Here is a 27,525-nt window from a genome sequence, read left to right on the forward strand (position 1 = left end):
TTTACTGGAGTGATTATCCCCTCCAGATATGGTTGTATAGCGTATTTATTTATCTGGTGGAAACAAGTACAGAATTATTATTTGTATGTAATATTCTATTTGATTTGAATCGCCGTCCATTAGTTGACTAAGTAGGTGCAGATATGATATTAATTTTAACAAGATGTGGGTGTGATTAAAAGGGATTTTATTTTGACCGAACTTATAAGATAGCTTAGAACACAAAATATAACTCTGCATCATAAGGATATTAACGATTTTATACAAAAAAAATAATCTATTTAAATAAGTAAAAAAACCAGTTTACACATAGAATTACTACACACAAAAAAATCCGTAAAGCACCTATTAAACGTTACATAGCCTAGTGTAACAGCATAGTCTCATTAAATAGCCACAAAATAAGATTTACCTGTATCATGTCAGCGAAAACAAGGCAAATCGTCATAAAACGACAACGACAAGGTATCTGTTTTTGATATATAAAGTCAAAACATACAAAGACTTGTCAATCGTGGACAATTTGGAACAAAACCAAAGTAAGAAATAAATTAAAAAAAAACACGAACCAAGTAATAAAATTACCCGAAACACAACTGAACAAAAACTCTATTCCCCTTAAACGCGCGTACGCAAGTTTTGCTTCAGACAATTTTTAATATTCTTTTATATTGCTGCTGTTTACCTATTAGCTAGTCAAAATGTTGAAAACATTTAATATACGGACGAAAATCAACTAAAATGATTGAAAATAATATGCTGGAAGTACATTAAAGGAGAACCAGAAATTTTCTACAATTTTGACATGTCCTAATAGTTTTTCACGATTTATGTTACTCGAAAGTTCGGAAAGGCTGACACTACAGAAGCTGAACAATAATCAAATAGAACATGTTTATGGTATAAGAAATAAAAGTTATAATATATTTTATTTCATTTATAATATAGTTAGGTATATATTTCATATATAATGTAGTTATATATGTTTAAAATCTGTCTATTAAAGACCGAAAGAAATATACTATTTTAATAGTTAAGTTTACAAAAACCGTTTAAGATCACAGCAGAAAAAAAATATTTGCTAACACTTTGTGGATAAGGCTTCAATCCAAAGGAGTTTCTAAACGTCTTTGCTATTTCATACCACGACGTCATTAGAGCTATTCAATTTAGGTTGACGTCAAATCAAGTCGGAAATTGAATCACAAACTGTTTTAGTTCGTTCATTCATACGTACCATGAGGTATTTATATATTTAATCTAAACTATAGGATAGGTTATGTGTCAAATTGAGCGATTCAAAAGTTGCTACTATATCTTAGCGAAAATAGAGTTGTTTTGTCAATAACTTTTAAAAAATATTGAAAACATACAGAAAACGAAAATGGAATTGATGAAAGATGAGATGAGAATACTTTAGTGGACTTTTTTGGAAAACACATTACTGGAAATAAATACCGAAAATGGACATACTAAAGACCAGGCCCCTGGCTATAGCCTGTTCGCAAGAACAAATTAAATTTAATCAGTTTATTTTTACAAAACACCTAAGAAAACCTTTAATTTGTAATTCAAAGAACTATTTATATAAATATATATATTACTATTATTTAATAAGTAATAAAAAGTTTAAATGGTTTAAATTGATGCTATTTAATTAGACGCTGTAAAGCGCATTTTTAATATATATGTGTAGTAATTTCTACGCAAAAATCATATCATTACAGGTTTCAAAACGCAACGCTTAAGGTTCGAGTAAGAGAGACAGACTTATGCAGCGACTGGACAGCGTCATCTCTTTCTCACACCACGGACGGCGATTCAAACGCCATTCAGTTATAGGCACTTCATGGTAGGAATCTTAGCGATTCAGTTTAGATACCTAAACTGAACTGCATCGGAATTGAATCGCTAATTAAATGTTGATGGTAGACCTCTTCTCTGACCTGTTTTTATCAGTTGCCTACCAGCAAGATACTCTATCTAGACGTATAAATTGTGTACATGTACATATTTTTTCTTTAATAATTCAACAGTGGTGTACCTTGGCACAGTTGACTACAGTGCAACGATGTGGGCGATGCGACGCGGACAGCACGTTCTCCTCGCCCTCGGCACGCGCGCTGCGAACCACTTCCGCCTCCGTCTCGCCGAACACGCCCGCCGTCTGAACACACACATTACAGCTGTTATACCCAATATGGATTACATTATTATGAATACATTCAAATTCAAATATTTTTATTCAAAATAGGATAGAATAATATCATTTATTGAAAGTCTAAAACTACCACCCATTCGAAAAAATATATATAAGAATAACGGGTGCAAAAAACTCAGCAGGCTTCTTTTTTTCGTAAAAATATGGTTACAATGTTATATCGTACAATAATAGTATATTATTTTTAAGTAACAGTTGCATAAAGAGGATCAAAAAAACGTGAGTGGGGCCTGCGATATAAGCCACAGGCGAATGAATGACGCCACGATCGTTTTTTGACCTAGTTATACAACGTGTCGCATACAATATATAGTTTTTCTACGACTTGGTAATTTTAAATGAAACAAATACCACAAGTTTTCGAGTTGAAATGGGCGAAAAATGTATTGTATATGTATATATAAATACTTATCTCTGGTGAGTTGTTTTTTTTTTTACTTCAAGGCATGGCAAAGGCAGGTACACAAATATACTATACAGGCAAAGCAGGAAATGTGAAAATTACAGAATTACCTAAGAGCATCTTGGCAAATAATATTAACAGGTTTTTTTATGTTAAGTTGACATTAAAATGTTTAGTCTAATGATTTAAACAAGGAATTATTATGTATGTCATATAGTATGTACTACTGAATATTCTTATTAAGCTACCTTGTCTATGGCACCAAAATAACTGTGCTTTTTTGACGACATTATAGTACAGTGAACAATGTTTTTTTAGGCCATAGAGTACAGACTTTTTCAAGGACTCAATAAAGTATGTACTTATATTATTGATTGTGGTTGTATAAATGACACATAAAAGTAGAGGAGCATAAAAAAAATATTATTTAATAGCCTGAGGGTGGTCGCTCTTTTCTGGGATCTTGTTGTAAAAGCATATACATCGCTCCGCAAAAGACTTACTACCTCAACTTAGCCGAGTAGTTAGAGACTTATCTTAATGTGCTTTATATTTATGTATTTTAAAATGTGTATCAGTTTTGGCTTATTCTATGTTATAATATTTAGGATAAATTTTTACTTCTTACATGTGTTTTAAATTTATGTGTATTTTTTATTAATTAACACATTTACATGTTCTTGCCTAGATTGGGATAGTAACATAAAATAAACTACTGTATTATATAATTTTACATTCATTTTAGTCAAATATCACGCCGTAATAAGTGTTTCCATTTAATTGACATGTATGTTAGTCACGATTTATTTAAGATAGGGTTATTTTCTAAAGATGTATGTTGTTTGGGAACCAATAAATAAATAAAGTAGGCATTGAAAGTTTATAATACAAATATTATATGTTCCTGGTGTTCACATTTTGGTTATTACGTACAATACATTACGATATGGGAGTCAGCGATCATGCCGAAAGGAGTAAGAAAGCATTATTTATTTATGTACTAGCTAGAATGCAGTACTCACTTTTAATCCACCATATTTCTTCCAGTATTGCCAACACGGCCCACATAATCTATATTGTAAATGCTGGGGTCCCCATGAGTACCACTGGTTTGAATTTGTCACTGAAAAACAAATTTAATAAAATTACATTTCTATCTTTGGCTTAGTCAAATATATAGAATAAGAGAGCTAAGTGTGTCAAGACCTTGACAAACTGAGGTCAATGTAATCGCTGCCTACCTCTCTAGTAGACAAATCAAATCAAAATCACTTTATTCATGTAGGTCAACACTTATGGATGTCAAAAGTTTTCTTTTCTTTTTATATCTACCGCCAATTAGGAAACTGTTGTGCTTAAGTGAGAAGAAGTGGCAAGAACTTATTGCCACAAATAAAAAATATAATAAATTTGATTCTAAAAATGTGACACAGAGTTACCACAAATAGCGCCCGTTCATGAGCATGTCGCATGGGCCAGCCATCGCCTCCCTCGACTATATTTTAGGGAAGGGAACGACCCGTCCCACGTCACCGCCACAAGCAGTGACATTTTGACATTTAATCGAGCATGATACAACACGTCACGAGAACTCAACAAAATAACAAAAACAGGACAGACAGGCGCTATAGATTTTGCTGTATTGAGTGTGTGTTTGTCTGTCACCTTGGCAAGAAGCGCAGAGCGTGGGTGCCATCGCAGGGGTACCGTTGGTGCCGCCGTTGAGTACCGTGCCCTTGCCGTTGCTGTTGCCATTATTGGTCGGTAGGAGAGCAGGGTTCGGCTTGTTGCTGTAAAGTTTATATTTTTTTATATAAATACATTTATTATAACTGCTGCCCTTTCAACGTCACAAATAAAAATAAGTATGAAAAAGCAATATTATTTCATGTATGCAGCTCATGAAATATTACTCTAAACCAGTGTGTAAATCTATGGAGTGTTTGAATGCTATTTTTTGAGGTTGTTTTATAGTTTAGTACAGCACTGACGACACATTTACTTCATCGTATTGTCTGCTCACTTTCTTGAATTTCTATCGCTTACAATTTTACAAGACTGACATCATACTTTTTCGTATCGTCTGCCCAACGTGCAGACATCTTTTTAAAATTAAACTTAATAAGAATACATGTTTCTTTGCTCTATACTCAAACCGAAGCTGATAGTCATAAATAAAAAAAAAGTGTGTAAACTTTTATACGCAAGCAAGAAGCTGTACTTCTTTGGCGTAACAAAGCAAAATACCTTTAAAAAAATTATTCCTCGTGCTATTTTACTTTGGTAGAATGAACAGTATCACATAATACAACCAATGAAAATATTATAGTACCGCAAAGTTGAGTTAAATAACGTTTATATCTAGATATAATTAGATTATTTTTATACAATTAGTAAGATTTTTTTTAAATTTACAAACTTATACATACTGGCTTATAATATATTATGGTAGCTGAAGTATGATACAAATCGTCTAATTGACCAGCTAACGTCAGGGTGTCGAATTTGCGTGACGGTGTGCGTGCGCATCGTAAAAATTCACTCTGATATTTTGTCCCTAACGCTCCAAAAGAAGTATAAGTACAAAATTAACTGAAAGTCGCAACTAAAAGGTGAATATAGTAAGGTAGATGTCGGGTACAAACACTCACTAATTGGGAATGTACACTTGTTTCAACTTGGACTCGGCCTCCACCGCCTTCACCCGCTTCTGCTGCACGTACCGGTCCGTCGTCTTCCACATGTAGTAGTACTCCACCAGGTTCTTCAGTGTCTTCCACGGCAACTGTCGATTCAAAATTATACACTCAATATATGGGTTTTTGATAGAAACTGCGACAATCGACAAACATAAACTTCTTATGCCTACTATTTCGACTAAACCGAGTAGTAAGTCTTATATTGGGCAATGTATAGCATATACAACATGATCCCAGAAAATGTACAAAACAAATGTGTTACCACATAAAAAATAATTATAAATAGCATTTGTGTGGAAAGAGTTACTATAACATAAATGATTATCTTAATGAGACTACAGACTAGGAATGGAGCGAACGCTTTGAGGCTATTTAATTATAAATCGTAGTGTATGACACTACATTTAATGTAACTCAATTGAGAAAAAAACCCCGCTGAGTTTCTATTGCTCATATGATCTTTTCAGGTCTGAGGCACACATTTTTTGATATTCAATAAGTGATTTTAAATCTTATTTTGGCATCTTTGATATTTGTATTTGTTACATATTTATAAGGCAAACTTTTATCAACATTCAAAATACTTATAAGATTTGTACTGAAATGTAGTCATAAATCTACCAACTAATAAAGAGTAAAACAATAATATTGCTAATAGTAGACCAGGATTTCCTATGGAGAACATACTAACCATGTTTCACAGTGTTCTGAGCCATCATCAGTTATAGTACCTACCTTCTCTGTACCACACATGACTTAACAATTGGTTATGTCATGTACGCCTATCGAATAGCCTGTTAAACACAATATGTCTTCTTGAATATTGATTATAATATACAGCTTGTAACTACTTTAGTGTATGTTATTTAATTTGGCCTTTGTTACTGACACATCTCTCAATAAGTATTTTCTAGCTTATAATCTCGTACAATTTTGATAAAGTACTAGAGCTGTTGACCTCTCACATGGAACTCTCCAACTCATCACCCATCTGTTGTAAGACAAACTCCAACCAATAAAAAGTCTGTGAAATACTTACAAAGTCCTGCCGGATGTCGGCAAAGTCCTTGCCGTACTTGTCGAGCGCCTCCTCGAACAGGTTGGCCTCGGATGCGGACCACTCCTCCATCTCGTCCCGGCAGAGCACCGGGCCGGACGCTGGCACTAGTGACGATAGCGCGCTCTCTATGCTGTATCCGCTCTTATGTAATGTGTCCATCGCGTGGAACTGCAATTTGATATTGTTTTATTGTAGCTACGTGACTATAATAGTTACTAATAAATTAACTATTTAAGGAAATACAAAATTTACTGATGTTTACCAGTGGGAGGCTCCTTTGCACAGGATGCCGGCTAGATTATGGGTACCACAACGGCGCCTATTTCTGCCGTGAAGCAGTAATGTGTAAGCATTACGTCAACTCGAGAACGGGTGCTGCTTGTGGTAGCATGTCATGTGACATAGTATAGTAAATCATTGTTGGATGCGATGACTAGTTTACCAATGGAAGGCTACTTTGCACCGGATGCCGGCTAGATTATGGGTACCACAATTTTGTTTCGGTCTGAAGGGCGCCGTAGCTAGTGAAATTACTGGGCAAATGAGACTTAACATCTTATGTGTCAAGGTGACGAGCGCAGTTGTACCTAGTGCCGCTCAGAATTTTTGGGGTTCTTCAAGAATCCTGAGCGGCACTGCATTGTAATGAGCAGGGCGAATCAATTAGCATCAGCTGAACGTCGTGCTCGTCTAGTCCCTTATTTTCATAGAAAAAAATTGATTGATATTTCTAACCGCCAGTTGCGGACAGCAAAGTTAATGTTTCATTAAATATAATACCGTCACTTTCTTTTTCATTTTGACAGTCAAAGATAGCATGTGATAACACAACATTAACTTTAAATATGGTTTTTGCAACTGGCGGTAAATGATATTTTATTTATGGAATAGGAGGGCAAACGAGCGTACGGGTCACCTGGTGTTAAGTAATCACCGCCGCCCACAATCTTTTGCAGCACCAGAGGAATCACAGGAGCGTTACCGGCCTTTAAGGAAGGAGTATGCGCTTTTTTTGAAGGTACCCATGTCGTATCGTCGCGGAAACACCGCATAAGGAAGCTCATTCCACAGCTTTGTAGTACGTGGAAGAAAGCTCCTTGAAAACCGCACTGTGGAGGACCGCTACACATCCAGATGGTGGGGATGATATCCTAACTTGTGGCGTGTCGTGCGAAGGTGGAATTATATTTGATTAGATTAAGATTTTATTTTGTTAATCCATTATTATTATACTATCAAAACCAGTATCCAATCATCAACCCTTTCCAGTTCTCTTATGATTGGTAGCACCCCTTTATAATGCATCACCAATCTTAAAGCTCTTGAATTTTTACCGACTTCAGAGAGGAGAAGGTTCTCAATTTGATCCTTTTTTTTGTATGTAGACCGATTAACATAGATACTGAGATTTATAAACCGTTTTAGTTGATTATTTTTTAGTTACTCGCGGTTGCCATTTGGTCTCATAAAAATTTCACATAGTTTGGCCCAGCAGTTTTCATTTTATGGGCATTTATGTTTACGTGGATGATGTTATTGTTTACGGGGACAATGTAATTTTGTTTCGTGTACAGCTTTTTTAGGAGTTTTAATTTATATATATTCTATAGGTAAAATAGGCACTAACAAGTGTGATGTCTCGACTGGCGGCCGCGGCCGACATGTGAAGTGAGGGCTGTTTGACGCTGGATGAGCAGTCCAGCGCTCGCGCGAAGGTGCCCACTGAGCGTGACACCACCAGGAACTGGTCTATCTGCCGGTCCGTCAGCCCATGCTCCGGCGTCCACACTAGCGTTTCTAACTCTTCACTCTTCCGAGTGTCCTCCTCACCTGCAACATACGGTCTTTATGAATACAATTGGTCGCTCAATCTGCGTTTTTATTTTTTAATTGACACGCTTTTACACAAATTATCTTTTTCCCCAAACTAGGCATAGCCTGTACTATGGGTACAAGACAACGATATATGTAATACAATATACTTACTTAAACATACATAAATACATATAAATATCCATGACTCGGAAACAAACATCCATATTCATCATATAAATGATTGCACCTACCGGGATTCGAACCCGGGAGCTCTAGCTTAGTAGTTAGGGTCACTAACCATTCGGCTATATCGGTCGTCAATTATATTTGATCATAATTATTGATTATTATCGTAAAATTAGATTATTATGCGTATTACTCAGATATGTGAAGTTAAGCCTTTCACTGGGCGTAATATAGAAATACTTCTACAACAGGATCGGATCAGACAACGTACAAAATTTACCGAAAATATTTGTGTGGTGAAGGTTACTATAACATAAAAAACTTTAAAAACTATACATTCAATATTTCTAATAATGATTATTTACACACTTTCGCACAAATTGTCTAGCCGCGAATTATGCATCACACATTATAATTATTTATTACATAATAATGGAATGCTTTTATCATTATAATAATAATAAGACCTCTGAGTCTCTTGCACCAGTTCTCCGCAGGCCTCATTCATGTCTATTATAAGACTTATTTAATTTTGTTAATCGCAGCAGCTTTTAATATAAATGTTTTATAGGTATAAAATGTATGTGATTGTAATTTTTAGATAATTTTAGATACACAATTTGTTATTTTTTTTAAGTGATAACCCTCACTTCTGGGTTTAGTTACAATTTAAATTAAGATTACAAATTTCATTTGTAATTTTAGATATATATTATTTAATGTTAATGATTTCAAAACTCCAAATAATAACAGTTCAATAACATACATTTTTGCCACAATTTCAATTATATTTTATTATGGAGAAGGTAAAGGTAAATTTCGAATTTATTTCCTTGTATATCAGAATTTTACTTTTAACTATAATTCTATATTTATAAAGGATATATTTTACTGTTCTACTTTTTTTCAATAAAGAGAAAACTTCTTTAGAATCGTTGATTTCAAACCGGATGCAACGGAAAAAACGACAGGTAAGAGACACAAATACAAAAATGTGTAGGATGAAGCCGGCAAAGAATGAGACAGAAATATGCATACTATTGAAGTGAAAACTTCTTTATCATCGTTGTGATTTGAAAGTGGATGAAACGAAAAAGCGACAGTAAAAAGAGCAGTCACATCAATTCATAATGTTTAACATGGGAGATAATGAGATAGGAAGCATAATACAATGTTTTGGTACCAGGCGATCATAGTTAAAGAAGAGATTGTCTTAAGTATGGCGCGAGTATACCTTAATATATTCTGACTCCAAGCGCACGACGTATTACTACATAGACACCAGGAGAACATATTAATATATATAAATTAGTGGTGGTAGGAATGTCTTTCATAGCGGATGAAATCATGTGTCATCCTAGCAACACGTACCAGGAATTCATATGCAGTTTAGAGGTTCATCCACTATGCAGGTTTCACTTATATATATATACTTATATATTTAGATATTCTATTAAACTTGTAGTAGGACTAAGAGAGCAGTAATAATATTGTGAAATATATATAACACTTACCTTCTTTTAATAAATTAGTTACTTCAGTCTGATATCTACTTCCCACTCTGATTTCACCCTTATCCGCTAATAAAGTCTTTTGTGAAGGATCAAATACTAAACAATAAAAAAATGCGTCCTGAAACAAAAGAGACACTTATTATAATAGCATTTACGCAAAGTATGTAACCTATGTATTTATTATAAATACAATAGTTGGTTAGAGGATTATTATAGTTTTCGAACATATTACTAATTATTTTATTTACAGAATATGTGTGGTCGATCGCATCACTTTCATTTCATAAAATAAACTGTTCATTTTCTCAGTCTTTTACTATTATAGTTGCCCTCAGAGGTGTGGCGGCTAATTAAAAACTCATTCTACCAAATCTATAGAACAAAGTCATAATTTCTGAAAAGGAAAATATTATTGTTTAACGCGACTGTCAATTTAACAAAGATATGTCCTTCCCCGGGGCATAAGAAGAATAGGGGCGTCCCAGGCCCAAGGGTGTAGCCATTTACCAATAGGAGGCTCCTTTGCACAGGATGCCGGCTAGATTATGCGTACCACAACGGCGCTTTTTTCTGCCGTGAAGCAGTAATGTGAAAGCTTTATTATGTTTGGGTCTGAAGGGCGCCGTAGCTAGTGAAATTACTTTGCAAATATGACTCAACATCTCAAGGTGTTACGAGTGTTATTATTTTAATACCGCTCGGAATTTTTAGGTTTTTCAAGAATCTTGAGCGGGCACTGCATTGTAACGGGTATTGCATATGAATTATCATCAGCTGAACCTCCTGCTCATTTCGTCCCTTATTGTCATAAAAACATCTAAACGAAAGTAACTAAGTAGAAGGACATATTGCTATATTATATAATCTATATATATAAAATTCTCGTGTCATGGTGTTAAACTTTGAACTCCTCCGAAACGGCTTGACCGATTCTCATGAAATTTTGAGTGCATATTGGGTAGGTCTGAGAATCGGACAACATCTATTTTTCATGCCCCTAAATGTTAAGGGAGGACCACACGAAATTTTTTATTTTAATTTTTTGACATTTTTTTTTAAATTTGTTTGATTATGAGTCAGCATTAAAAAATACGTACAACTTCAAATTTTCACCCATCTACGATCAACAGTTACTTTTGTATCGCGATTTTAATATCGGCAATACAACGTTTGCTGGGTCAGCTAGTATTGCTATATTATATAATCTATAAGTAAGTTTAGGTAATATTGAGTCATCAAAACATAATATTATATTATCCTAGTAAATAACTATTCATAGCTCATCATTGGCATATTAGTTTCTAATTAGATTGTTTCAGTAAAAGAATCCGGGAGTACGTCAAAGTAACATAACGTAAAGACACCGCATCTCGCGTCCTTGTGCCAACATCGATGACGTGCTTGCTGGCTCTATGCGCCATATAGGCCCATCTCGACAACAGGAAACGCGGACATTGATACGAGATAGGTCGGCAAGTGCATATGCTCATTTCCTTATTAGTGTGCGTGCTACATGTCATATTTATAGTTGACTAGCTGACTCGACAGACGTTGTTCTGTAGCTGTTGTTATAATGAAATTGTTTCACAGCGGAACTGTCAAACCGTGCGTCATTAAATTCTCTCACAGAAAATATGGCCATACAAAAAAAATATTGGTAATAAAACTAATTGTGGGTACCAAATCGAAATAAAAACTGTCATATCTCTCAAGTTGGACTAAACTGCACTCCATGAAGTAATCCCCATCTAAATCCGTTCGTTAGTTTAGGAGTCCATCGCGGTCAAACAACGTGTCACGTAATTTATATATATTAAGATTACATTTGACACCTATATAGATTTATATACAAAACAAATGACGTAATGTTGACAAGGACTTTTACGTTAAAAATTTAGAGATTAAACGTCTGTTATTAGTGTCGTAGCAATAACCAGTGCTGTCGGAGCGTGAGCCCAGCCATTTTCTTTGTGAGAGTTGATAAAGAATCTCTGCAATTGATTTTTTCATGGAAGAGAAGGACAAACGAGTGTACGGACCATCTGATGTTAAGTGATCACTCCTTCGGGGCGTTGCCGGCCTTTTAGAATAGTGTACGCGCTTTTTTTGAAGCTACCCATGTCGTATCGTCCTTGAAACACCGCACAAGGAAGCTCATTCCACAGCTTGGTTTTACGTGGAAGAAAGAACTTCCTTAAAAACTGCACTGTAGAGTAGTGCGTCACACATCTAGATGGTGGTGATGATATCCTAATTTGTGGCGTGTCGTGCGAAGGTGGAATTCTGCGACAGGAATCAGGTAAAACAGCTCTTCGGAACACTGCCCGTGATAAATGCGGTTGAAGAGACACAATGAAGCGACATCTCTAAGTAACGCCGAGTGAATTAAGCCATTCACAGAGCACTGGGTTCTCGATAATTCGAGCAGCTTAGGTGTGTGAGGGTGTAAGCATTTATTTAACGTAAGCATGATTTTGAAGTTAAATGCAAAACCTTGTCTAGATCTGCACAGAACATGACATAAAACAAAAGTTTCTTTTTGGCACTCTTCTACGTTATTTCTATATTGCCGTTAAATCGTTGTTGTGAGTTCGTATCTTTGGTACGCAAAATAGCATGCTGAACTTGTTAATCACAGGTTTTGGTGCGATCCAGCTATTACCTTCAGCTGTGAAGCATGGTAACCAGTGAGAGTTGGCGCGGGTACATACTCACATCCTTATTGAGATAGCTGAGGAGCGACTCGGTCTCGTTGAGCAGCGTGACGGTGCACTTGCCGCGGATGTGTGTGGCGGGCAGCGTCTCCACGTGCCGCGACAGGAACAGCTCGCGGTGCTTGGCCTGGTGCCGCTGCTTCGGCACCAACCCATCCGCGACCGGCAGCTCACAAGATTCCTCCTCCATTGCAACTGCAATTTGGGAAGGACACATATTTAAATATATTATGAGTTAAACTTGAAATAATTGTACAAATGAAAAATTATTAAGCATCAGATGAAGCGGTACACACTGGGCTTGGATATTCTTTTTAGTGATTTTGACAAAATTTTCATAAACTAACAACTTTAACACAGTTTTCGTTAATTTCAATTAATTAATATTTGTTACACAAAATGTCAAATATTACGCAACTGTTGTGTAATATACGAGGGCGGCACTGAAAATTTCGGGAATCAAGGAAGTGACACAACATTACTATTTAAAATGTATTTATTGCTTTTCGAAGTATTCTCCGTGAAATTTGGCACATTTTTCCATACGATGGAACCAATCATTGAAGCAACCATTCCATTCGGAAGTTGGGGTCTCCAAAATGGCCGTTTTGTAGGCGTCTACAGCTTCTTCAGGTGATGAAAATCTCTGACCACGCAATTAATTTTTTATTTTAGGGAAAGTATAGAAATCATTAGGGCTTAGGTCGGGGCTGTACGGCGGATGGTCTAATAATTCTATGTTTTCTTGCTCTAAAAACTCTTTTGTTCTGTGCGCGGTGTGAGAACTCGCATTGTCGTGATGGAGGATGATGCGGCGGTTGCAGTTCTCTTTACGGAGTTCAGAAACGACCTGTGGCAAACAAATGCTAGCATACCATTCTGCATTAACCGTTCTTTGTCCCTCAAGAGGAATAGTCGCAACATGGCCGGTTTTGGAGACAAACAGTCAGGAACAGACAGGAACACTGGAAATATTCCATTCCCGATACTTTTAGTGTAGCCCTCGTACCCATTGTATTAAAACGAGAATATGGGTTTATGGGTGATAGTATCTCATGAGTGTTTTAATACCTAATTATAAACAGTTGCATACTAGATTTTATCTACACCCAGAATATGAATCCTCTATAAAAGATTCTGAAACAGTTACTGCTTACATTAAAAAAGCCAGTCCTAATAACCGTCCAAAGGAGGGTTAATATGAAAACGGATGATATAATAACACTCGTTTGGTTGATGTAATGGTTATTAGTACATTGGGTGATTAAATGTTGGCAATAAGCTAACTGTTTAAGAATGTTTTAATAGAGGATTTAAAGAATGGGTGTAGATTAAGAACTTGACAAGCCAACTTTTAGTCTCTAGTAGGTACCTAATAATCACCTAGATACAATTATTTTTTATCAAATATAATTTTTGATTACTATTAGATAACCGGAAGTTATCAAATCAATTTCTTCGTCTGGGCTTATTTAAATATACCTACAACGATAGCTACGACAGTTTCCCCGGCCATTTATAACATCTGTATGAGAGGACAAAACATCTAGGACATTGTATTTGATCAAAGGCTCACATAAAGCACGGGACATAGCGGCTCACAGTTGTCCCGTGCGCACAAGGCAGGTGTGATTCGTTTCGAAACGTGGCGGGTGCCTTAGAGCATTTATTGATAAGGAGACGTCATGACCATAGGACGCGGCTAATCCGCGTTTTTAAAATTTTTTTCAATTTCCTTACTTTACAGCAGAGGATTATAAACTTATTTCCTCTGAAATATATATATTTTTTAATCCAAATTGTTTTAATAAGTTAATAACATTTTTATTAATAAATGATAGAATTTTTAACACATAAGTAGCAACAATAAAACCGAAAAAGTATAAGATACGATACTATATAAACGTGATACGTCATAATATACAACGTTTGAAAAGCGCACCGTCGCAAATATCAAAAGACTTACTTGATAGTATTACAATATACCATATATATACATACAAACAAACAAAGCATGCGAGGGAGAAGAAGATATTTAACGGAGATAAAGAATTAAAGCAAGATAGAAAAGTAAACAGTCAGCCACACTTGGCATTAGCTCCTAAGGCGGGGTTGCATCATATTAGCTGTTATATTTAAGGTTTACGTCAAATCTAACGTTAACAGTAACGCTGATTTTAATATAGACTGCGGAATAAGTTGCAACATCGTATTCCTTGGCATAGTTAAAGTTATAACATAAAAGTTAAATATCAAGTCGATATCAAATAGTTGGTGCAAAACTGTTCACAGGTCGCTATTTACCTAGTTAACATTAACAATAGCTATAACCGACGAAGATATGACGTTCACGGTTAAAGTTATGACGTCATCTAAAAGCTGTCAAATGGTGCAATTCATTTTTCGCTTAAACTTTACTTTTACATGTTTGTTACTAAATTTACCACCAGTGGGAAGCTCCTTTGAAGTTACCAGCTAGATTATGGGTACCACAACGGCGCCTATTTCTGCCGTAAAGCAGTAATGTGTAAGCATTACTGTGTTTCAGTCTGAAGGGCGCCGTAGCTAGTGAAATTACTAGGCAAATGAGACTTAACACCTTATGTCTCAAGGTGACGAGCGCATGTTGTAGTGTCACCCAGAATTTTTGAGGTTTTTGAATAATCCTGAGCACTGCATTGTAATGAGCTGGGCGTATCAATTACCATCAGCTTGCTTGTCTTGCTTGTCTCGTCCCTTATCTTCATAAAAAAAAAGTTAGTAGGTGCAACCCACCATATCGGACTGTCAGGTCGCCCATACGCTAGCATAATCTATGGCAATCTAGCAAGTCTATGGCAACTATAAATAGGCCGCAAGTATACTTATATAGAGACAATTACGAAAAATCTAAGTTTTGCGCCTGTATTATACATGTACTTTATACAAAGAGGGCCGTCTTGCCGTCTCCGTTTAGTTACATACTCTCTAAAATCTTATAATTTTTACGCACAAAAGTACATCGCACGTGTAAAGCTGCTACCGGACCGCCCGCCATTACGAAATATCTGTATCACACAACATGTCCGACGGTAATGACTCTTATTATTAGTTCGGCTTAGCACCGCCTCACTATCTTCTAGTTATTATTATTGCTGTTCATCGTTGTATTTTTACTAATACTTGCATTTATACCTTAACCTTCATATTTTAACCTAAATAACATCAGTGTTATATAAACATTACATTCTTAAAATGACGTTTGTTTCCCAGAAATTCAGATCCTAGTTTTCCGCGATTTTAACAAACTAACCGAGTTCCATTCCTCTTAAGAGGGCAAACGCAATAAACCTGGTAAACTTGGATACCAGACAAACAGAAAAAAATAATACTGAGGGCTTGTTTAACCAGTACTTTTACGGCCGTTCCCAATGTATTATTTGCAGATATAGATAAATTACTACCTTCTACTGTCAGTAACTAGATATGACCAATATGATGGTGTTGAACGGCGAAAGACGAAACAGAAAAGCTTTAGCCACCCCATAAAAATCTATATAATATGCTTAAATAACGTAAAAATAGACATAAGTACAATATTATTAATGAGCATAAACAGTACAATTTAAATAATATAATAAAAGAAGAAGAAAAGAACTAAAAATCACGCTTTGGTTGAGAAGATAATGGTTGAAATTTAAAATAAATATCAATTGCTTCCTTATCGATGATAAATGAAAAAAATCGTTTGAACGAAATCTGGCCGTTCAAAGTGGGTCAAAATCGCGCCCAAATGAGTCGGTTACAAACAAACATACATACATACAGGTGAAGCTAATAAAAACACTCACAATACACAAACACACAGATAACTCAAAGAACGTCAAGTGATTAGGTACAACTAAAAATTATTTGTCGACTTGCTTATCGACAACGGAGTGTATATTAAATCAAGTATCGATATACAATGCAAACATCGGAGAACAACTCTAGCTGTCGCGGAACGCCATTAGACGCTCGGCGTTCGGGCGGTCCAACTTTGGGGGGATATACTTTATGATAATTATTTCGATTGGCTCTGCGTGAAAAGCTTCGAGTAAGGAGATTTTAACACAAACAACCAATTTGAATGGATTCTTTTGATATAATGTCGCTTGTTGATATATTAGAAATTTATTATTATATATACTTAATCTAGACTTTAGTAAGGAGAAAATAATATAATTTTGTTAGTAATGAAGAACTCAAAACTGACGTGACCGATTGTCAACATTTTTACGAGAGAAATGGTGTAACTTTTACGAACAATACTCAACGCAACACTGCAGCTAAAAAGAGAAGGCGTTATGGACGAAGTCGGGGCGGCAGCTAGTATTGTTATACGATACATCACTATAATACATTCACATTCATAATAATTACAATTATTAGGTACGCTTGTCTCTTAGAGCAGTAAGCAGGGATTACAAACTCTATTTGCGACAGCACTAACCAACTAGACTCACAATCGCCTATTAAAAGGTTATCAAGAAATGTCCTAGCGGCGTCGTGTACTTAACACCTTATTTTGTGGCAGTAATGTACAAAGTCTTTTGTATAAAACTCAAAAAAGTTTTGAGTCAGACACTTTTTTAACGCGTGTCTGAGTCTAGTTGTCAACGTCAATTCATGCAATTTCTCTAATTCTTGGAATCCTTCTGGTTCATTTTGAGCATATCCCTGAACCCTGGAATCTTCTGGAACGCCTAAGTCCACCATTCGAAGGCTTTCATCGACATATTTCGATTTATATATTTATTTGTGCAGTCATTTCATTTTGATCCGATTTTTTCACTGGCAGATAGCTGGTAACGATAAATACAGTGCTCTCTAGTACATGGTACAGGGACTTACACGTGAAATTAGTTTTATTTAAGAAAGTGAATTATGAGTTACGCGCTGAAATTGTGCACCAAATACAATTCAATGGTCAATCTCCCAGTGTAATTATTCTGAGTGAAGTCGCGGGAGGCAGTTTATAAAAAAACTACATTTAGCATCTTGCCTTGTTTTAACAGCAATTTTGCTTATTAACTATATTTACCTGCTGTTTTATTATTCATATTGGTTACATATTATTTAAACGGGATAATATACAGCCTGATTTAAATCGGATGGATGGTTTCATTATTCTTGCGGCGGCGACATGGGACGGGTCGTTCCCTTCCCTAAAATATAGTCGAGGGAGGCGATGGCTGGCCCATGCGTCATGCTCGTGGACAGGCGCTACTTGTGGTGGTAGGATGCTCCTTTTACCAGAAACTAGATTAATTAGATTTTTTTTTTATAATCGCCAATAAAATGTACGCAAAATACCTTTATATGTTTAGGGTGTGTGTTGATGGTGAATCTACGGTACTCAATAACTTTTGTTTTATATTAATTTACAATTACTTTTTTGACGTACTCGTGTAAGGCATTGACTATTTGGCGTTTTAGTATTTATGTATTTTGTTGCATCACTTTACATATTATATTGTAATTGAAATAATTTGTAAAACGATGAAGGTGTAAAAGAGTGGCAATGAGTTTCTTGCTACTTCTTCTCATTAGCTCAACTCTTTAAGGAGTGGCGGTAAATATAAAAGGAAATGTAAAATTTTGACATTCATAAGTGTCATTTCCGGCACCAGTGGGAGACTCCTTTGCACAGGATGCCGGCTAGACTATGGGTACCGCAACGGCGCCCGTTTCTGCCGTGAAGCATAAATGTGTAAACATTATTGTGTTTCGGTAGTCTGAAGGGCGCCGTAGCTAGTGAAATTACTGGACAAATGAGACTTAACATCTTATGTCTCAAGGTGACGAGCGCAATTTTAGTGCCGCTCAGAATTTTTGGGCTTTTCAAGAATCCTGAGTGACACTGCATTGTAATGGGCAGGGCGTATCAATTACCATCAGCTGAACGTGCTGCTCGGCTCGTCCCTTATTTTCATTAAAAAAAACCTACATGAATATAGTGATTTTGATTTGATTTGGACAATGTGACACGGCGATACCTTTGTTCAAACTGATGCAATGCGGGCAGGGGATAGGGACCGCTGTATCGGGCCTTATCTCATCTCCTGCTACAGTAGCAATGGCAAAGTGTAAAGAATAAGATTTGAGGATATAATGCCAATGTCTTTCGGGATCATTACGCCATAAACCCAACATGACAATGTGTATGAGCTATGATGCTGCTGTTCTTAGATAATTTTTACATTTAGGTAGTCTCTTGCTGTTAGACAACCGATAAAACAGGCCAGATATATGGGTGCGTGACAAGCTACGTCTTACACTCGCGATTTGTATGACACAAAATAGAGGCTAGTTCTACACTCTATTTTTATCGACGTTTTCACAGCAGTAAATAGTCTATCTAGACGTATAAATGATCTATGCTGTTGTTCTCAATATCTATAAAGACTGTCACTGTTTGTTAGTAAGTTGCTATGGAAACTAATTAAAACATCAGACGATTAAATAATAAATTATTGTATTTCCACTAAGGACAGATTCCGTTACAAAATTTAGTCCGAAATACATTTTCTAGGCATGAGGTGTCTGCTTGCAAAATCCAAAAGTAATATTGTTTTATTACGATAACTATGTTACAGACTTAGTTAATAGTAATAGATATTGACCGGAGATGATAATATTATACTTGATGAAAGATATAAGAAATCGCATTCTATATGACATCAGACTACAATAATTCAAAACGTGATGGATTTCTAGTTTACCCAACAACGCCTATCACACACAGAGGCGAGTATTTGGGCCTGTCAAACATCGAGATGCTCCGATCAAGGGTCGAGAGCTCAATCGAAATTTCAATAACGCGGGATTATGGCTGCACACGCATCACTACGCAACTAATTAAAGCGTAGGCAAAGAGAAAACGGCAATCTGTGGAAGGCCCTGCTAGTGGGGGGGTCGGCAACGTGTGCCCCCCTTGGGGTGTTCGGGTGTATGGTTTTTCTACTCGGGCATCCTTTGCTTACTTATTGATCCAGTCAAATGTGTGGAGGTGGCACTGAGGGAGGCGCACCCACCCCCCTCACCCCCCTCGAGGGGGTTCGTCCAAATAAATCTGCCGCCCGCGAAACACCGCAGTGACAACAGTGGTCGCCCGCGACGGCAAGATGCGCCCGCAGACTCCATTCAAGATCGCAGCTCGCGGTGCACGCCACATGGCTTCGGCCGTGGACACAGACTTATTAATTAGGATAGTTCATCGAGTGTCTGATACATAAACATGCGCGCCAACGACTAAGGTGCTTCTATACATGTATATAATATTGAAACCGCGACGCTTCTACTATTTTCACTGGGGTCAATGACATCCGTATAAAACAATATACATAATATGTCCCGCTTGTGTCTCGCAACGCGTTTAGTTGAAACGAACTCCACTCGCAATTATTATAGTCGAGATTTTATGACGATAACGATCTTCTAATGTAAATTCAAAATTAATATCAGTATTGCTAAATACAAGCTCAATACAAAATAAATGATGAACATTAATAAATAATTCACTTTTTAGAATGTAATCTATTTGTTTTTGACTACCTATATAAAAAAATATTTCAGACGCACAATTGGATCCGAAAGAAGTAGTTAATTATTTAACTAATTTTGTAACCAATCCCGCGACTAAATATTGAATCGTTTGTGATTATGACGTCATTTAAATCAAATATATTGAAGTCTGAAGATGTTCCTATTGGCCCAAGTATCGTCTCACAAATGTGACAATAATTAATTACAATTACGTACAATCTTAGATATCCGTCAAAACAAACTAATGAATAAGTAATGGTACAAAACAAGATAGTAGATGTTTACTATTTATCAGAACAGAACTAGATGTATTGTTAGTACTTAATTACAATATTTAAATTAATTATTCATACTACTATGCACCACATATTACTTTTTACAAACAAGTAAGCAGCCACTAAAGCAAACAAACTCTTTGCAGAGCAAGCAAGATTAATTTGACACGTACTCGAAAACCTGATAGCTATTTCATTGGCCGCCTGTGTTGGTCCACTGCTGGACAAAGGCCTCCCTAAAAGATCATGACGATCGGTACTGCGCTGCACTCATTCAGCCTATTTCGGCGATCTTGGCCAGACAGTCGGTCCATCTTGAGGGAGGCCTACGAACACTACGTCTTCCGGTACGTGGTCGCTATTCGAGGACTTTACTGCTCCAACGGCCATCAGTCCGTCGAGCTGTGTGCCCTGCCCACTGCCACTTCAGTATCGCAACCATCACTACGGATCACGTCATTTCTGATTCGATCTCGCAGGGAAACTCTGAGCATAACCCTCTCCATTGCCTGTGAGCGACCATGAGCTTCCTCATAAGGTCCCATAGTTCGCGGCCACGTCTGCGTTCCGTACGTCATCACTGGCAACACACACTCGTTAAAAACCTACGTAGTCAGACACTGTGGTATTTGGGACGAGAAGATTTTTTAGATTAGAGAACGCTGCCCTTCCGAGTTGGATTCGTTGAGTGACCTCTATCAAGATATAATATTATTATTTAAACCAATGCAGATTGCAGACACATTTTATGCAACGAAATAATAACATTGCGGAGATAGATTTATTTTCGGCAGTGTGCGTGCGTGTCCGATACTTATGACAGGGAACATGCATTTATTTGAATATTAGATATATCGGCGCAAATACTACAACACACCCATTATAAAAACGAGAATAACTCAGTTTAACTAATTTTAGTTAAAATTAGTTCATAATTTATCCTTTAATTACATTGTGATGTGAAATTATTGTAAAAACAACACGAATTGAAAACACGTGCACGTGCACCGAGCCCCATAAATACGGCCGCATTTCAAAACACGTGGATTAGCACGTGCGCCGGGTCCTATAAATACAGCCGCACTGTCGACACTTGGGTCAGTTGTGCTCGGGCTGTCGTACGGTACGGACCTCTCTGGGAGGTCGTAACGCTGCCCGTTGAATAAACAAAAGTAATAAAATACCTACTCGTGTAGTTTTCTTTAGAAGAACTAATGAGTGATCTCCAGCAAGATAGCAATTGTGATGTCAACAGTAATGACGTCATACCTTTTAAAAACAATACAGAGGTTCTTTCCTCGTCAGATATTATAATAATATAATATCTTAAGTAAATACCATAAGGTCGTAACGCTGCCCGTTGAATAAACAAAAGTAATAAAATACCTACTCGTGTAGTTTTCTTTAGAAGAACTAATGAGTGATCTCCAGCAAGATAGCAATTGTGATGTCAACAGTAATGACGTCATACCTTTTAAAAACAATACAGAGGTTCTTTCCTCGTCAGATATTATAATAATATAATATCTTAAGTAAATACCATAAGGTCGTAACGCTGCCCGTTGAATAAACAAAAGTAATAAAATACCTACTCGTGTAGTTTTCTTTAGAAGAACTAATGAGTGATCTCCAGCAAGATAGCAATTGTGATGTCAACAGTAATGACGTCATACCTTTTAAAAACAATACAGAGGTTCTTTCCTCGTCAGATATTATAATAATATAATATCTTAAGTAAATACCATAATAACTGAATTATGGTATTTACTTGAAATTTCTTGCACCCGTGCTCTTCTCAGGTCTGAGATGCATACATACCTACATATGATGACTCTCAGATAGGTTTTGACGTTCAATAAGCGATACATAAAAATATTTGAAATTACATTACGATCTCTCATTGTTCTAATATACTATAAATTTCACCTAGATTATAGATTATTATATTTATATTATTACAGCAACGAACATCGAAATCAACGACCTGTATTTCGTGGCATCTGTATCCACTAACAATACTACCTTTAAAGACAATGTGAAAAAAATCATTAAAAATTGACGTGAAAAGACAACTATTATTACCCCGATTCGTTGCTTGCAAGTTGACGCCTATGCAGCTCGTTCTGAAAATGTCGTATCTTCCTACTCTGTTAAGGGGTTTGACTACAGTGTGATTTTAAGTCTCTACTCCAGAAAACGTTATCCGTGATCGAGTCCCTTTGTCTCTTTTATAAACAGTTTCAAAGACAGTGATAAAACACACTTGATAACGGATTATGTATTGGGACGCACTCTGGAACACGGACTGATATACCAAAAAAATTTGGAGAAGTATAAGCCTCAAACAGTTACTATATGCAGGGCATAACCTCAAGTTCTGTTAATAATGCAACTTGCGTTTACGAGGTAATTATCATATAATTGCAACTCACACCCGCCCAGAACATTGTAATGCGGCCGAACTTGTTTTTGCCGCAAAGATTTGAAGAACCAGTAAACTGAAATGCAAACTCCACCTCACTATTGCTAACCCGGTTTGAATTTATTACTTAATCAGTGACCAATGGGTTACTATCGAATGAGCACTTGACGTTGCGTAGAGACATCGCTTCATTGTGTTTCTTCTACCGCATTTATAATGAAGGATGTTCCGAAGTTCTGAAGATCTGATCCGCACCAAAAATAAGGATATCTTCCCCACCATCTAGATGCTAGGCGTCATAAATAGAGCACGGCATACTCCAAGCCCGCCTACATTCTAGCGCTCTAAGCGTAGATCTGGCTACATATGGAGTATTGCTATCATCTAAGGCCGGGCGTACCCCAATATCAGTTCGAACCATTTGACCGCGTGAAACGCAGAGCTGCTCGAATTGTCGAGGATCCAGTGATCTATGAACAGCTAGATTACCTGGCGTGGCGAAGAGACGTCGCTTGTGTGTCTTCTACCGCATCTATCACGAGGAGTACTTCGCACAACACGTCACAAATTACAATATCATATCTCCACTATCTGGTTGTGTGCAGTTTGCAAGGAACTTTCTTCCACGTACAACCAGGCTGTGGAATGAGCTTATACTTGTGTTTCCGCGACAATACCACATAAAAAAGCGCGTACACTTTCCTTAAAGGCCGGGCGGCGGTGATCACTTATCATCAGATGATCCGTACTTTGTTTTTTCCTCCCCTTCCATAAAAAATATAAATCTTCCATACAATAAAGTCCGAATTTGAAAATATTCATAATATTTAAAACAAGGTGATATTTAAAGCAAGGTAGGTAAATGTAAAAAATAATATTGTCTATAGCATTGGGAAGTTGATGAAGTTGTGAGTTAACTATAAAAAATTCTACATACAGTACAAATTAAAATGGGTACATAAAATGTTGAAGTTTGCTTAAAAATCTCGAATAATATTAATGCAAAATATATTAGGCAGTCTCAGATGGATTTGAAAATATTAGCAAGAGAAGCACTCATATTACTTAGGGTAATGTTAGTGTTTTTACTTTGCGCCGACTTGGCGAAATGTTGTAGAATATAATATTGTGTATTTATTTTTACTTTTTAGTTAACTAAGTGAATGGATTGGATTGTTGGATCCCAAATATATATAATGGGGAGGTGACCCAACAAATTTACCAAACAGGTCACCTACACCTATGCCTAGCTTTAACATACATGAAGGTGATGCAATAACATTATGTGAACTGCGGGCCTACCATGAACTCTTATTGCGATTCAATTGACAACCTAAAATGAACTGCTTTGCTATTTCGTACCACGACGTGATTAGAGCTATCTAATTTAGGTTGACGTCAAATCAACACTGATTAAATCGCAATAATATCAATTGAATGTCAAAAATTATCTCAATTGAATCGCAAACTGATTTAGTTCGTTCATTCATTCGTACCATGAGGTAATACTTCAATCTAAACTGGATAGCTTGTGTGTCAAAGTGAGCGTTTCGAAAAAAGTTGCTACTTTATTAGAGGAAAGTGAATAGTGTTGTTAATAACTTTTAAAAAATTGTGAAAACATACAGAAAAGGAAAATTTTATTGACGAAAGATGAGATGGGAATACTTTATTGGACTTTTTTGTAAAACAAAATACTGAAAATAAATACCAAAAATGAAAATACTAAAGACGAGGCAGTAAAGGCTATATACAGCCTGTTCGCAAGAACAAATTAAAAAAATGTACTCTGTGCTCATGTCAAATCAACCATCAATGGAGGTGCGTTCATAACTCGTTATTTTTGCGAACAGACCTAAGCAAACATTTAATTCAAAGAACTATATTTATTTATATTACTATTATTTAATAAGTACAAAAATGGGCTTAATGGTTTATAGTTTGACAATATAAAGCGCAATTTTAAAATGTATTTTTAAGTATTTTCTACGCAAAAAACCCACTAAAATCATATCAGGTTTCGAAACGCAACTCATAAGAGAGACAAACTTATGCAACGACTGTAGAGCATCATCTCTTTCTCACACCGCGGACCACAAACAAATTTATTTCGTTCATTCTTCATAAGAGATCCAAACGCCATTCAGGCACAAAAGGCACATCATGGTACGAATTTTAGCGATTCAGTTTAGGTACCTAAACTGAACTGCATCGGAATCGCATCGCTTATTAAAAGTTGATGGTAAACACTCAGATACATAATATAAATCGCTTGTTATTCCAGACACAAAGGACATCATGACGGAACCTATTCACTATTATCATCATTTCAGCCGCTAGACGTCCACTGCTGGACAAAGACTTGTGAGTCCGCCCAGAGTTCGAACTCCAAATAAGCTTGATCAGCATAATTCATAATTTAGTAATGATCGTTGGTAAGTGATTGCCGATTGGTGCGATTTTCATGGTTATAATACCCGCGATTCGGTAATAGGATAGGCTGCCAAATTACTGACGTCATAGTGACATCAAGTCCAGGTAATGAGACAAAGTTCCGTCCCTGTTCCATGCGCGGCTATACAAGTTAAAAATAAAAAGTGTTAGGATCGCCTTAGAAGTTAATAAATAGCAAAAACTTCACCAACTTTACAAACTTGAATAGTCGATTAATTACAGTAATAACATATTGTTATGCAAATTATGTGCTGAATTTGATAAAATTCACGGATCATAAAACGCCTCAGTTCCTAAAGCCACTAAGTGCTACGTTATTAAGAGCGTGACACAATAAATTAAAGAATATTCAATTAATTAATTATAATAATTAAAATGAACGATATTTTGGTTTCAGCTGGAGATAATTTTCATCTTACATAAGGCCTTCAGAATGTGCTCGTAGGAATGATACTGCTTTTGAGGTCAATAGTCGACACTAATCGACGCCAGTTGACCAAGAATTATTATTTTAAACAAAAGCCCGGCTGCGGGTGCTAGCCGAGTTCCTTCTCTCGCCCTCACAGCTTAGGTCAAGCTAACAGGCTTTGAAGTTCAACGAGAGGGAAACCGTGACAGTGCGCTAACCACTTTCATGGATGGTGTACTTCTCAGGCAACTCTCGAACAAGCGATGCCAGAGTGCACCCTAGCTGCGGGTTCGAAGTTCAAACCTGATACTTTAATATTATTCATCACAGCGTTTCCATTTATTGCGTGGAATACTTACTAATAAACATTTTTTGGCGACAGATATAAAACTTGACGTGTCGTAGTTGCATCAATTCTTGTATGTTACGCCAATTCGATGGTGATTTTATTTAAAGAATATGTTATGTTTTAAAGTGATAACCCTCACTTCTGGGATGAATTATTACACAAATAAAAATGAAAACAAAATTCTATGAACGATGCGGGACTCGAACCCGCGACCTGTCGCGTTCCGTGCGAGCGCTCTTTCCAACTGAGTCAACCGGTCGAGTGACACATCGTTCACAAAATTTTGTTTTCAGTTTTATTTGTGTGGTTTATTTTATGAGAAAAAAAATCGGTTTAAGTATTGGTTTAAGTACGAGTTCTATGGCTAGCGCATCGCTTTAGTTACACGGGATATCAACACAGCAGCGCCTTTCCTTGCCGTCAAACAGTGGTATAATATACTATAATGTATTTGAAGGGCCGCCGAAGCTAACCAAATTATTGCGCTTCTGGGATTTACAATATTCACGCTTGCACATCAATTGAAATGTGTTTACTTAGAGCGAACTCCAAATATGACAAAAACGACGTAAGCCCACGGGTGGATATATTCACGCGGATACGCGTATTTCAAAAAATAAAGCACATAAGGCAACCATGCAACAGTAACAGGCGCGACGTTGCGCGGGTTTCTCAATGTCCTGCCGGCCTGCTTTGGAATTATGGCTTTAAACGTTGGATAATTTAAACGTCAAGATAGACTGTGACAGCTGTGAACACGGCGAAAAAAAAGCGGCGAACTGTTTACCTCTATTTTCAGCAACGCACGCACACTAAAACAAAGTGACTAACGTAGCTGCCATGCACACTCTTTACGGCCGTTCCTAATATACTATCCACAGATAGAGATAAATTACTATCTTCTACTGTCAGTAATTAGCTGGAAATAATCTGAAGCTGTCCCAATATACCCGATAAGTCAGACAATACACGCTGTCTGACAATGGGACAACGTATAGCTTACCAGCAATAGAAGTTTGTATGGAAATTGTAATTCACGCGTCCCAATATAAGGCGATAAGAATGACTTATCGGGTATATTGGGACAGCTTCAGTTTATTGACAGCTAATTACTAACAGTAGAAGGTAGTAATTTATCTCTATCTGTAGATAGTATATTGGGAACGGCCGTTATATTGGGACGCGTGAATTACAATTTCCTTACAAACTTCTAATTAAATTATTATTATTAATTAACTGTAAGTAGGTGGTATAATTTGTCGTAGTATGTTTATTGAAAGAGATATTTTAATGTTGAGCTCTTCGTCATACCAATTGCACAACATCTTGTCGTATGCGAGCGTTTTGTGCAACGAATTCTTTAAGAGTTACACGTACATACTTTCCGTTACACAGATTAAAATATGTGCAATACCTGTTGCATACGGTGATGATGAGA

At 36.5% G+C, this 27,525-nt stretch overlaps 1 protein-coding gene across 1 annotated transcript in view; it reads right to left on the reverse strand.

The window, feature by feature from the left end:
• The window catches only part of LOC126964856 (metastasis-associated protein MTA3), a 107,201-nt gene that overhangs the window by 13,918 nt on the left and 65,758 nt on the right, over positions 1-27,525 (reverse strand). Inside the window, exons 4-11 of the mRNA XM_050808175.1 lie at positions 12,614-12,807; positions 9,899-10,016; positions 8,011-8,213; positions 6,363-6,551; positions 5,276-5,409; positions 4,290-4,414; positions 3,647-3,747; positions 2,045-2,167 (exon numbers count right to left, since the gene is read on the reverse strand). Coding sequence (XP_050664132.1) covers positions 2,045-2,167; positions 3,647-3,747; positions 4,290-4,414; positions 5,276-5,409; positions 6,363-6,551; positions 8,011-8,213; positions 9,899-10,016; positions 12,614-12,807 — 1,187 coding nt within the window. The remainder of the gene's footprint in view (positions 1-2,044; positions 2,168-3,646; positions 3,748-4,289; positions 4,415-5,275; positions 5,410-6,362; positions 6,552-8,010; positions 8,214-9,898; positions 10,017-12,613; positions 12,808-27,525) is intronic.

Source organism: Leptidea sinapis, chromosome 6, assembly GCF_905404315.1.
Source record: "Leptidea sinapis chromosome 6, ilLepSina1.1, whole genome shotgun sequence".
Lineage (NCBI taxonomy): Eukaryota > Metazoa > Arthropoda > Insecta > Lepidoptera > Pieridae > Leptidea > Leptidea sinapis.